Source organism: Olea europaea, chromosome 1 (genome assembly GCF_002742605.1).
Source record: "Olea europaea var. sylvestris chromosome 1, O_europaea_v1, whole genome shotgun sequence".
NCBI lineage: Eukaryota > Viridiplantae > Streptophyta > Magnoliopsida > Lamiales > Oleaceae > Olea > Olea europaea.
In genome coordinates, this window is record NC_036237.1 from 1,746,630 (window position 1) to 1,760,887 (window position 14,258).

At 38.7% G+C, this 14,258-nt stretch overlaps 1 protein-coding gene across 1 annotated transcript; it reads right to left on the reverse strand.

Annotated features, from left to right (window-relative positions):
* Window positions 1–430: 430 nt before the first annotated feature.
* LOC111402781 lies at window positions 431–748 on the reverse strand. Its single transcript, XM_023031118.1, has one exon. The coding sequence runs from the start codon at window positions 746–748 to the stop codon at window positions 431–433; it is 318 nt and encodes a 105-aa protein (XP_022886886.1).
* Window positions 749–14,258: the final 13,510 nt, after the last annotated feature.

A 14,258-nucleotide genomic window follows, 5' to 3' on the forward strand; every position in this document is an offset into this window, starting at 1 on the left:
TTTCCCTTTGATTTCCCATCGGCAGTAGTTTTTTCCCCTTTAACTTGCTATCTAGCTTTTTGTTTAGCCTCTTCCTCATCTTTCTTCCTTTGCTACCAGAAGGCTTAGGATGAGAGGGTCCGGCTGTAACAGTCAAAATACTTCCACTCCTAGCCTTTAGAACAGATTCAACATTTAGGAGCTCTTTCATTAATTTCGTCAGAGACATGTCTATCTTGTATAGATTATAATCAACTATAAATTGTGAGAACATCTCAAGAAGAGTCTCAAGGACCATGTCAATTTGCATCTCGGAATCAATGTTAGCTCCTAAAACCTCCGCAGCATTGAAGTGACCAATCATGGTTAACATATGGTCTCTTACAGATGCGCCCAGCTTCATGTGTGTGTTCATGATTGCCCTAATGGAGGCTTGCCTAGCTTGTCGACTTCAATGTCCAAACATCTTTTGAAGGCTTTCCATTATTTCAAAAGCAGTTTGTATATTCTGATGTTTCTGTTGTAATATATTTGACATGGATGCCAAAATATAATAAAGGGTCATCTCATCAAAATGATGCCACTTTTCATATGCAGCCTTTTGAGATTCCGTGGAGTCATCTTTAGGGGTTTCGAGACAAACTTCATCCAACACAAATTTATGTTTTTCAGCGGTAAGAACAATATTAAGATTCTTTTTCCAGTCAACGTAGTTTTCTCCAACAAGTTGATTTTTGTTAAGTATTACTGATAATAGATTAAGCGACATTTTTCCGTAAAATTAATGATTCGCGTATTAATAAAATGAGCAATAATCTTTGAATGATGCATGTATATGAATATGCAAATATAGACTCAAAACTATATTTGTAACGAAAAACCTTAAACCCTTACAACTTTTAACACGCCCTCTATAGGAGGTCAACATAATTGTTGGCAAAGTTAGGACCCTCCCACTCATTTTATTGAGCGAGGCACCTCATGCCACAAGAAAATGAGGATTAATTATTATTTAGCCTATGAATAATTTTGTCGAAATCTTCTATAGAAAGTCCCCCAAAAATATTCATATATAAGTGTAATAACCTCCGTCAATAATTTTAAAATATCCAAAATATATAAGATGTCGTCTATAGGATGATCATCCCATTATTTCATTTTTAAATAAATTCTATTAGTAGATCTAATTTCAGTTAATCTAAAATAACGTAGCTTTCCTATAGGAAGACCGAAATAATTCGATACTAAACATACGTATTTTAATGACAAATTGGATGACGGAGGAGGCCGTAGGTCTATACATGCCTATAAACCCTCTCCTACTTATTATTTTGCACTGTTGAATTTTCACTTAATTAGTCCGTCAAATATAAACAACTATAATGACACTAATTATATAAAATATTTTCAACCACCTCTAATTAATTTAGAGTGATAAAAAATATTTAAATGTAAATGCATATGATTTTAGTGCACAGTGTGGTATTTCATTTAATCTACATGACATATGATAATAATTAAACATTCATCCATCCATAAAGCGGTAAAAGCGATAATTAAATGAATAATAATCACAAATGACCCATCCTAAGAATTTAAATTACAACATGGATAAAAAGAATTACATTGGGCCATATCCTGGCCCAATTCTTCAATTTTCTTTGTAGTCCACCTCATGAAACATGAAAATAGGGTTAATTTAATTTTTAGGCCCAAATCTTAAAACCAACAAGGCCATTATCCAACAATATTGGCTCAAGTATTAAAGAGAGGCCTAAAAAATTCAAATTACCCTAATTTTCAAACCCTAGCAAGAAAACATACACAACATCAAGGTACACACAACTTCGATGAGGGCACCTCCACCGACGACCCCAAAAGAGGCCACCGCCTGCAGGCGGCCCTCCAACGGCCGAAGCAGCAACAGCTACCCCGTGAGGCAATTGCTGCTGTAACAGTAGCAGCAATGGCTGCTCCTTGGTATTTTCTAGCATTTTTTGTTGTTGTTTTTTTTTTTTTAACCAAAATACAAGTGTAGAAATGAAGATAAAAAAAATGCAATAATAATAATAATAATTTAGTGCCTTATTGCTTACATCATTTCTAGAGAAAAACAACAACAATTAATTAATTAGAATAGGAAGTAATAAAAAAATTATAGGGCCAAAAGTGATTACAAATATATCAGCAATAACTTTAAACATATTTAAAGCATAAACATGTCAAAATCAAATATCCTAACACCACGCAACTAAAATGCATATTACACAAGGATTTAAAAATTATAATCCTACTCAAGGCTTACAATAACCTTGGCTTTGATACCATTTGTTGATTAATGAATTTTAATCATCACAATAGAAAATTAATTTTCCTTTGAAGATTAAAACCATGTAAATAAGGATTTTAGTGACCTTGATATCATTAGATTATAAAATCCTCACACATAGAAAAAGGCGATGATAACCTTTCGAAGGAGCTTTTAATGGCCTAGCCAATTACTTCCTCCCTTAAATTTTCTCCCTTTTTCTCCACTAAGCGTATTTCCTTTTCAAGAAAGTGAAAAGTGGCTAAACCTAATTCTCCTAAAAATATGTCAATAAAGTACATATTTATAATGCCTTATTAGGGTTTGGAAATTGAACAAATTTCCTTGGACTTTATTGTAGTAGACCAATTAAGTCACACACCTTTTATTAGAGCTAAGAGAAGGACCTAATCGGACTCACATGACCCAAGCTCCAATAGATGTTTCCAATTGGGTCAACTCTTGACCAATTGAGATACATCTATTAATCTTGACTTATTCTACCAAAAAATTGAGATTGCACTCTCGAGTCGAGTGATAGTTATAGAAGCAAATTATGATCCAATAACAATATCCTCTCATTATCGTTCCACAAGTCAACCCCCATTTGACCATCAATATGTTGAAACTGGCAAAATGATCGTTTTTCCCTTCAACATGTATTATTTTCTAAGTCCCATTTTCATACGGCAAATTCGTTATGATCAAATCACAATGTAAAGTCCAACGATCTCATCGTCGACCTACTGAGCTCAGATTCAATTTGCCTAGGAAAATACCTTAGAGTGACGATCGTCTCATCTCAATAATTAATGGATTCCACTATTGTAAGTATATGATCTCTAATTATTTCGGTCCGATTCCCAAAGCACCGAGATCAATCTTCTATTAAAGACTTCATTCATTGGTACCTCAAAGAACTTGAACTAGCAATCAAAGGTACATTACTCACTCAGAATTTAGGTGACCTGTTTGATAATCAAGTAGAGTCTCATTTCAAACGATCATAAATGAGGCATCTACGCGATCCCGTTCAATGTGCATCGAAACACATTATTTTTCCTATTTCAAAAACTTGCCACGTGATTTATGTAACGTGATTTTATACCGCAAGCGCACGGTGTCAAGTTTTGTAGTATATTAAAGAATTGAAAAGTGTCGAACCCACAAGGATTGATATTCGACTTCCACTGAGTACTATAATTATGTCTGCGTTTACTTTATCTAGACAATCGAATGTTAAATTGATGGTTGAATGCTAAACTAGTGTCGATGAATTTAATAATGCAAGAAAAGTGAGGCAATTTCTAAAGATTAATTCAGAATTTCGTAAAGTCTACGGAGTGATTTCACCGTATTATCAACATTTCTCAACCCTTATAGATACTTCCATTAATTATTTCCCGAATTCATAGGCAAGAATCCTAAATTAATTCTATTTCCCCCTCTCGAGCGTCAAATAGAACCTATCTCTATAATTCAACCCCAATATCTCTATTCCGAGTTAAATTTATAAAGATTATCACGCACCTGGTTCTTGTTTTACCCTCAAAGAATTGCACTTTCTCTCGAAATCTACAAATCTAGGTTATATTGTTCTTAGATCATGCCTAAATTTTCCTCTCTCGAGCTTTAAATTTAGAGCATCAATTCATTCAATTGGTGAACAAGCAACCAAAAGCATTAAGCAAGAGCAATACAAATCAATTCTGGAAAATTAAATGGAAATACTATAAAGAAATTGAATCATGTCTCAAATAGGTTACATCAAACCCTAGATTTAATAACTTAGTTCATGATTGAGGAGAAGAACATGATAAAATATAAATTAAATCGCATGGAGAAGAGAAATATAAGAAAAAACTCAAGTTGCAGCTTGATTCCTTCACCAAGATCCGATGATTCTTCTCTCAATTAGTGTATCTCCTTGCCTCCTCCTTTCTTCAGTCGTCAAAACCTCTTTTCTTAGGTCTGTCAATATGTATTTATAATCCCCTTAATTTGCATTACGAGTTGGAGTTGGGCAGGGTCAAAAATATTTGGAAAAATCGCGTATTTCCTTTCTCAGCAGGCGCTGCAAAAGTGGCGCCTAGGCGCTGCGTTTCTGCTTGGTTTTAGGTTGTACAGCGCCTGGGCGCTGCACTATGGCACCTAGGTGTTGCAGTTCTGCTTCCTCTGCGTGTTCAGCGCCTGGGCGCTGATTTGTGGCGCCTAGGCGCTATGTTAAGGTTTTTTTTTTTTTTTTTTTAGTTGGTTTTTTTCCTTCGTCTTCCACATGCATCTTGATGCTTCTTCTTGTCCATTCACTTCTATGAAACTTTGACTCTTTTCCACCCTTCAAACTCACCATTTCATCAAATTGGTTTACCTATAAAATAACACAAATACCCGCATCAAAACGTTCTACATTTCTCGAAAACAACCAAATATTTCAAGCTTAAGAGACATTAAATCAATGAGTGAAATTCACTCATCAAAGATCTAGAAAAATCTTAATAAGAACAATACAATCTTATCAACATAAAGTGTCCAAACTTTATGAACCGATTGTGAACAATATAATTTTGACCACATCACGAATTGTGTCTTACTATATCCGATCCATCGAGTATACAATTTGTGACATCCTATATGATCATAGAACATTATATAATCACTTCAAATTATAACACGCAAATAAATGAACGTCAATTTATAATATGATTTTACAGAACACTACTCGAAAAAAGGGTATCAAGCTAACAGTACTCAAAATTTTATCCTTTTTGTTCCTGCGATGATGGTGCTTTGGTGTGACAGGAAATTATTACTAAATGTGAGTTTGTGATGATAATTCCTTTCATTACACTTGTTCTACCTGGATCTCACTGGAATAATTGAACATGGTTTTGAGGAAAATGGTGATATATAAACAGTTTCTAGGGAAGAGTTGATATTCTTGAAACCAGATTTAAGATTTTTTTTTTTTAAAAAGGGTTGTATTACAAGGTTTGTACCTTGATTTGGCCAAAGAAACTTGTAATTGACACCCTTAAATTTTCTCGACATGGAATTTTGATTTCTTGACTAAATTGTTCATCTGGGTTTGTGTTTGATTGGAAAAATTTCTGACTTACTAGACTATCATCTCATTACTATTTTGTTTTTATCCAGACTCCAGTTTCAAGTTTTAGGATTAATGAAAATGCAGTTTCTCTATCTCTAGGGAGTGATCATGAATTGGATGGACAATCTGGGTCTAGACTGAAACAGTTGCATTGTAGGTAAAGGATCTTATGAAGAGGAAAGAATAACCTCCAGTTTGCAGGGAAGGTGATCTTATCATGGATCAGTTGGTAGAGTTGACCAGTAAAGGCTGTGGGTGCCTTCTCATTATCTATAGCAATTACCATCTATTAGGTACATTCACCGATGATGATTTGCATCGCACACTTAATGCTAATGATGCAAGGATCTTCAAGGTAAGAAATGAGTGGATTAAAATCATTTTTTTTAATCAAAATTTACTAAAAAATCGATTTTTCTCTAAAGCAAACAGGGGTGATGATTGATGGAAGTACTAAATTTCTTCATCTTAGAAAAATCCATGTAACCTCAAAAAGTACCTCACAATTTTTTATGCTAAGCCAGAGTTGATCCTTTAAATAATCAAGTCAGTGACGACTGACGATATGATAAATTTGGGATTATTTACATTGATTGTCTGATGTATTAGAGTTTCTTGTGTATATAAATGCTAACTCGTGTCTTATCTCGTCTTCTAGGCATCCAAGGACAATTGATCCCGATGCAATGGCAGTCGAAGCAATGCAGAAAATGGAGTCCTCTCCATCACCAGTGCAGTTCTGGCCTGTAATTGATAACAATAATGTCTTGATTGGTACTGTCATTCCAAGAATTGGTCTTAGCTGGCCAGTGAGTTTGTCAAAATCCCAACTTTCTCCAAATTGTGTGCCGGCTTTTGTATTTATCCTACAGTACTTGTAGAAGAACATGACAAGAATAGTTTTAACAGCTCTTCTCCCTTGTTGAAGAAGAAGAAGCACAAGATGATAACTACCATTATTTGTCACAGTACATTGCAGGTTCTTTAATTATTTTTCCTCCGTGTAGAGGAAATAGGGTAATTCGTCGCTCTTTTTTTCTCGAGCTTGTAAGAACTATTTGTAGTGACTTCTTCATTTTTTTTGAATAAAACATGTACGTGTCCACTGGAATTTGTACTTGTGTTTGAACTATATGAATACATGAAAGCTTGGACCACGAATGTCCCAAATTTAAAGGTAGGTTGAGATGGCTTAGAACTTGATTCGCATATTTATTAAAATACTACACAAGACCTGAGAGGTTCAAAGATTAACTTTTTTGGCTTAGAGACACTAGCGACACATCTAATCTAACTACAAGTAAAAGAGGGAGTGCCATGTCACTGTTCATAAGCCACACCAGAAGCCAAATGTTTCCAGCTTTACAACTCATTGGAAGCCAGATTTTCCCCTAAACCAACCAAACGAATTTCGGTAGGTTCAGAAGCTAGATTTTGGGTTGGCTCAACCATGGGTGTATTGGGTGGGATCCATTTGTAGTTAGATATTGTTTTTTGGTTTCTAGAATAGTCCCGTTTGAGAGAGATTGCAGTGGACAAAAAAATGAAGGGTTTTCCTTCTCGCAGTCGTTTTCTCCATCACACCTACACGGGCCACTAAGAACTCGACTGTCTTCGTCAACCGTCGGCTCCTCGACGGCTCGACACCACACACATCGGCTCCTAAGAACTCAGGTGTTTTTGCCAATCGTCGAAAATAAATCAAGGGTTTTCCTTCCAACAGCTTCCCTCGCTATCACACGACACCGGTCCTTAACAACTAGGCTCTCTTCCTCAACCATCGACACCTCGCACAGGTACACTGGCTCTAAAAACTCGGCCATCTTCGCCAACTGTCGGCACCAAACTGCAATTTTTGTTATTCTTACTAGAAATTATCGAAAATTTCATTTTTTTTTCTTCATGTATTTGGGCTCAAGATTTAGAATTTGGACGTGTTTTTATTTATTTATTTTTTTCTTTTTTTTTTCGTAGAATTTGACATGCGTATGTTCTGTTTGAAATTGCAGTTTGATTTAACGTTTCGATCTTTTGTTGCTTGATTATCTACAAAGGTGAGTTTGTTATTTCAATTTTTTTAGGTTCATATGTTAAAAATTCTTGATATTTTTTGTTTCCCATTTTTTTCTTATGATATGTCCGCCTACATTTTCGTTTTACTATAAATTATCATGTGTTCATCCCTTTTTGTATTTTCGAACAACAATTTGCAGATGCGCGATTTATCTTATGCTTTTTTGGAGCAACTCCTATCTGCCATAAATTCAATTATGGTGTTTATTCTTCATTATTGCTCATTTAGCTACTGGTATATAAGAAATTTTAGGAGTGAGACTTATCTGGCGAATATCTATCCTTTTTCTTGAAGTTGGTAGATAGCAAAAATGGTTTTTGTTAAGTGCCATTGAAAAATATTGTGCTAGAAGTTGAGTAGCCCTACAAGTCATTTAAGGTGGGACCACGTCAAAAAGCATTCTCCTTTGCAAAAGGATTAACTAATATATGTTTACGCTCAAAAGTCAAAACCATTTTCACCATGAACAAGGTATTGAGTTCAAAGTGACATGTTCGACAATGGGAAATTTGGTGGTAAAAGTGGAAATCTATAATTAATTTTTCTTCCAACAAGGTGTTAACACGTAGAATGTATTATATGGTGTAGTTATTTTATATTTTGAGTATTGGCACAACCTTTCAAGTAGGCATATATTTTCACGGTAAATGTGTCCTTCAACGATGTTTCTTTTTAAATATATAATTCTTTATTTATAGGCTTGGTCTAGACGCATGCCTTTTAAGACTAAAGGCACACCTTTAAGAATAGACATGTCCACTGGAAGAACACTTTAAACAACTATAGATAGATCCTTTTCTCATTTGGAGGGGCTTTCTCAACAACTCCATTTGTCATATTAACTTTCATTTATTGTACATATAAACATGTTAAAATCCATTTATCCAAGTATGACATAATACAACTCTGCTTAGTATTACCACTAGTAATGTAAATACTCGTGGATATAATTAACATAATTCAGTATAATCTTTATTCAGAGCAAGTTTCATTTTTCATTGAAATCCCACAAAATCAAAATTCAACATTATTACTTACACAAAATCACCCACTATACGTGCAATGCACGTGTATTCACTAGTTATAAAAATATACACAAGATGTGGATGGCTACAATTAAGACAATTACATTTATATCATGACATGAAAATAGAGAATTAAAACCATTAATTACAACAAATAGATTTATACATGTAAGAAGAATGTGAGTTGTAAAAGGATTGGTTGACAAGATGAGTTAACTATTTAAATTTTAAAACAATTAAAATTTAAACCCCGTCTCAACTGGCTTAGATGAGCCAAAATAAGTTTAGCTATCTCATGTCATGTAGAGCTGAAATCTCTAGTCCTCCCTAATTGAAACCTCTCAAAACTAGAGACTCTCTCTCTCTCAGCTTTACTTAAATTATCTTGAATAATTTTGGCGCAACTACTCTAATTGGCTTGAGTTAGAGTTGAATATATAAGTCACTCTTATTTTCTGTTGACCCCAAAATATATTGCCAACAGATACCAGACCCATCCGTTTACACGCAAGCCTGGTCCAACACGCTAAGACACTTGGACGGTTTAGAAATAATAGCAAAAGGGCGTGTGGGAGCGACTCAAAGAATGTTTGTAGAATGAGAGTATGAATTCATATATGTTGCAAGAGAGTAAAATGTAAAGAATGTTGTATTTGTTCTAGTGTTGAATCTTGCATTACCCTTGTGAGAGATACATGGGGAGTATTTATAGTATTACAACTTAAATCGTGGCCCTTGGTTGGAAGTACACGTGGCCTCATCTCATAAGTGTCCATGTCAAATTATAGGTATCACATTTGACTTTCTAGTCAGCTACACATTTATTAGTCGGCGGCTCCGCCACTGCATTGACAAGACAAGACACTTGCACTCTATGATGGGTGTCCCATCAATCCATCAGGAAGGATCCTTGTGTAAGATCGGATCTCTAGAGAGGAGTGCTGCTTAGAGCCTCAAGGTCTCGAAGTGATGGGCCTCGGCTAGAATACCACATTACATATTCACTTCACGTCAGCACTTGGGCCACGTCATGGGCGTGGTTACAGTATCTGGTCTACTCCTGTTGGCCTGGGGGCTTCGGATAAGATGTCACGTGGTTCGATAGAAGTGGGCTATGGGGCCCAGTAGGTCGACCGGGTGTGATAACACGTAACAATAGTCCCCCGAGTCCAAGTATAGTCATTTACGTAATGCGTGGACTTTTATTGTGGTGAAGTGTATGGAATTTTCATACCCTTAATAATAGTCCCCCAAGTTTAAGTATAGATATTTATATCATGGTTGGAGTTGAAAGTGTTGTTGTTCGGATTAGCATGTGAAGTTGTGTTGTCGAGTCGGTCACCGTCGAGGCTTTTGAAGCTGAAATGTGAAGAAGCGGAGGAAGTCGGGACGGTGAGGGAATCGAACCTACCGAGGCTTGTGAAATTGCTGAAATGTGAAGAAGTAGAGAAAGTCGGGGCGGTGAGAAAATCAAACCTGTCGAAGGTGAGAGAATCGAACCTATCGAGGCTTGTGAACTTGCTGAAATGTGAAGAAGCAGAGGAAGCCGGGACGGTGAGGGAATCGAACCTGTCGAGGCTTATGAAGTTGTTAAAATGTGAAGAAGCAGAGAAAGTCGGGATGGTGAGGGAATCGAACCTACTGAGGCTTGTGAAATTGCTGAAATGTGAAGAAGCAGAGAAAGCAGGGCGGTGAGGGAATCGAACCTGTCGAGGCTTGTGAAGTTGCTGAAATTTGAAGAAGCAGAGAAAGTCGAGGCGGTGAGTGGAGTATTGATTGTCTTCGATGTTCGTGCCAATGATTTGATGTTTTGTGCACATTACCAAGAAAAACCAGTCGAATCGTTGCAACTTCCAAGGCACCTACGACTGCTGCATTAAATGTGCAATGATGGCTATAGTTGGGGCTTCTAGAAGGAGACGCATTTGGGGAGGTGCGTGACGGGCACATTTGAATCTGAGGCGTAGGTTTCAAAATGATTTGAATTCTACGCTTCGAATTTAACCCAAGATTGGAGGGCTAAGATTTCATGGTGCCTTCATCCACGGGCTGGGGTTCTTCTTGGCTTCCTATAAAAGGCCAAAGCCTTGCATTGTGAACCCTTCTTCATCGTTAAACTTTTGTGTTCTCTGAATTTTCTTAAGCTTCCAGCGTCGAAAGTCTTGCTCCGATTTCAAACTTCGGCGTGTTGCAGTTTGTCGTTTGTTAGTTGTTCCTGTAGGTATTCCTTGCAAGAATAATTTCTTTTACGATCTTTGTCGATTTTTCAAATTTTGTGATATGGAGTCCAATTCGGGTAGAGAATTGGTGACCATAGCTAGATTGGGTGAGGGGGCTGTTTTGAGTGGAGACTCTGAGGTGGAGTATTATACCATGACCAAGGAGCCTATAGATTACGAGGAAGAATGGGGGGCTGCTAGGATACCATCAAACATCACCTTGAAGAAGTTGGAGAAAATTAGGGAAAAATATTGTGTCCCTTATTATGTGGAGACGCTAGTTCCTGAGGCCCACGAAAGGGCTTGCTTTTTGAGGCCTAATGTGTGGCTGTAAGTGAATACCAGTTCAAAGCAGGTACGCGTCTTCCTCTGCACCTCTTTTTTATGGCTATGCTAAGGAATTTTATGTTGTCACTGAACCAGGTTCTGCCGAATGGATGAAGTTAGCTAGTGGGGTCATACTTCTTATGAAAAGAAGTTTTGTTAGGAGAAGACATGCCTCTGCACATCTTTCAGACCCTTTTTCAGCCTCGCGTCTTAGGCAAAGACGAGTCGAAGGGGTGGTATTACATCACACCCTGGGGAGCTCACGCACTCTTCGTGGTGGGGTTGTCTTCTTCCATCAAGGAAAGTGGCAGGTGGTTGAGGGGGATAAGGTCGCGGCTTGCACAGTACCGACCTAGTACTACGAAGCTCGTGAGTGTCCAAGCTTGAGATGTTTACATTTTGCTAAGTTCCTCAATTTTCTGTTGACTATTGCCACTTATTTTCCAGATTCCAGTACGAGGTTTGAGCTCAGCAAGGGGGAGTTCGAGGTCATCGAGGACATATATAAGAGGCTTTTGAAACTTCACCACTTCGACCACCTCATTGACCGAAGCCGGTACTTCGTGGATTTCGAACTAATGGCCTCCAAGGGTAAGAAATGCATCCAATTGATCAAATTTGTACTTGTTTGATATTCAGTGCTGACCTATTGTGTTTTTACAGATAAATTCAAGAAAAGGAAGTACCCCATCCCAGACATGGCTTCAATTCTGAGAGCCACCTCCACAGTGGGGACGAGGCTCTGAAGCCAAGCTCCAGTGCGACAAAGGAGGTCAGAAGTCAACTGGAGAGGCTGTCAAAGGATGGTATTTCTAGGGGGTCAGGAGAGGAGGCCCCCCAAAGGTCTGAGAAGGCGAAGGAACCTCGGGGTAAGGAGAAGGTCCTCGAGGACTCCCATAAGAAGAGGAGACTGGTTCATGTTACCAGCTCTTACGAAAAGTTTGGGACATCAGTGTTCTATTCGAGCAAGGATGCCTCTCCTCAACCGAAGCTGTTAGACTCTGCCATGAAGGAAGTAAAAGTTGAAATGGTGAGAAAAGCTGAGACTGAGGAGGCCATGGAGGAAGCTGCTAGGAGGGCAGCAGCAGAAGTCAAGGAGGAGGCGGCTAAGGAGAGGCCAGCTAGGACTCAAGGAAAGTCCCCCAATTTTCTGGCCGCTGGTACCGGCTTTATTGGATGCACTACCTGCTGAGGTCCGTGGTGCCACTGAAAGTTTTTATAAGTTCTGGATCGACTGGTGGCAGATGCATGCCTCAAACTGCGACGCGATGGACCTTACTCAGGCCTTAGTTAGCCAAAATGTGAGGACTTTGGGCCTCGCACTTGAGTGCAGGAAAACACTCGTCGACTTTCAGACGAGGAATAAGTCCTCCAGGGACAAGTTGGTCTCTGCTGAGGAGGAACTGAAGAAAATAAGGGTTGAGAAATAAAGGCCCAAAAGATCAAAGATGCTGCGAAATTAGAATCTTCCTTGGCCCAGATTGAGGCTTTAAAGAAAGAGGTCTACAAGTCTCAATGTGAGGTGGCCTCCCTCACCAAGAAGGTGGAGATTTCTAATAATCACCAGAAGGTGACCGCTAAGGCCCTGGAGTAGGCTAATTTGGAGTTGACGGGGCTAAGGATGCGTACCACTTTTTGGAAGGCTAAATAAAGTGGCATGTAGATGAGCTGCAGAAGATTCGAGGAGAGGCCGAGGTAACTCGGGAGGAGGCGATCAGGGATTACATCGCAAACTTCCATCTCACAGAGGAGTACTGACACTTCGGCCTATACTGGAGGACCTTTGTTTATGCCGAGATGATGGAGAGGTCTGAGGAGCTTTATCCAAACTGCGACCTATCTCAACTGAGGTCGGAGTTTATAGATGAAGTTCCTCAAACCCCTGCTGAGGAAACAGTTGGCGATGACGTGGCTGAGGATGAGGACAACCTTGAAGCTGGAGTTTCGGAGGCATCAGCTGTCAAGGCGCCCCTACCATCAACTTAAGTATAGCGTAGTTTACTTTTAGTTTATTCTGATGTAATGGCTTTGGGCCCTCATCTTGTAATATTCTCAGTATCAATGAAAGCTATTTTGCAACATGTTGTTTTCTTTTCAATATCAAGTGCATGGACCTCGGTAAATAAACATGTATAAGTTTGAGTTAACAATCTGGACTTGACATAACTTCCATCACTTGACATAATCAAGCTTAAGGATGAGCTAATAATCAAGCTATATAAATGATGACCTAATGGGTTGCATTCAGGTTCCATTACTTGAAATAAACCACGATGTCTAAGTTGAATGAAGTATTTAATGTAAACTAAATATGTTATTTGATTGGAACTTTCCGTTGAGTTCGAATTAGGGAGGTGAAGTGATGGTGGATGAGATGTACATATCGAGGCATGTGAAGTGAGCCCCGGAGTTCTGGCGAGGTGACCCCGAAGTTGGGGATCAGGACCTCTCCTCCAAGGCTCCAACGCTTCCCTACATGGTGGATGGTTCAGCCATGTAGAGACTTCTCCCTTTGGTGTTCAGCCTCGTCAGAGGAAGGCATGTGGAGTGAGCTTCAGAGTTCAGGAGAGGTGACCCCAGAGTTGGGGATAAGGACCTTTCTTTCGAGGCTTCCACGCTTCCCTACATGATGGATGGTGCAATCATGTAAAGGCTTCTCCCTTTAGCATTCAGCATCGCCAAAGGAAGGCATGTGGAGTGAGCCTTGGAGTTCAGGCGAGGTGACCCCAGAGTTAGGGATCATGACCTCTCCTCCGAGACTCCCATGATTCCCTACATGGTAGATGGTGCAGCCATGTAGAGGCTTCTCTCTTTGGGGTTCAGCCTTACCAAAGAAAGGCATGTGGAGTGAGCCTCAGAGTTCAGGCGAGGTGACCCCAAAGTTGGGGATTAAGACCTCTCTTCTGAGGCTTTCACACTTGAGAGTCATTTATGAATTTAATGACATTTTATTGAAACTGAAATTCAGTTACATAAACTAAGAAAGATCCTCCAGCGATGCAGTACATTCATTGGTAGTAAATTCTGAGATGCTCAATGTTCCATGGACGAGGCTCTGCCTTGCCATCCATGTCTTCAATTCTGTAGGTGACGAGTTAGAGTTCTTCTTTAACTTTGTAAGGTCCTTTCCAGTTTGGATCCATGGTACCTTCTCCAGGTCCTTTGAAGGAGAGGAATACTCTCCTAAGGACCAGGTCATTGATTCGAAAGGACATTTTCT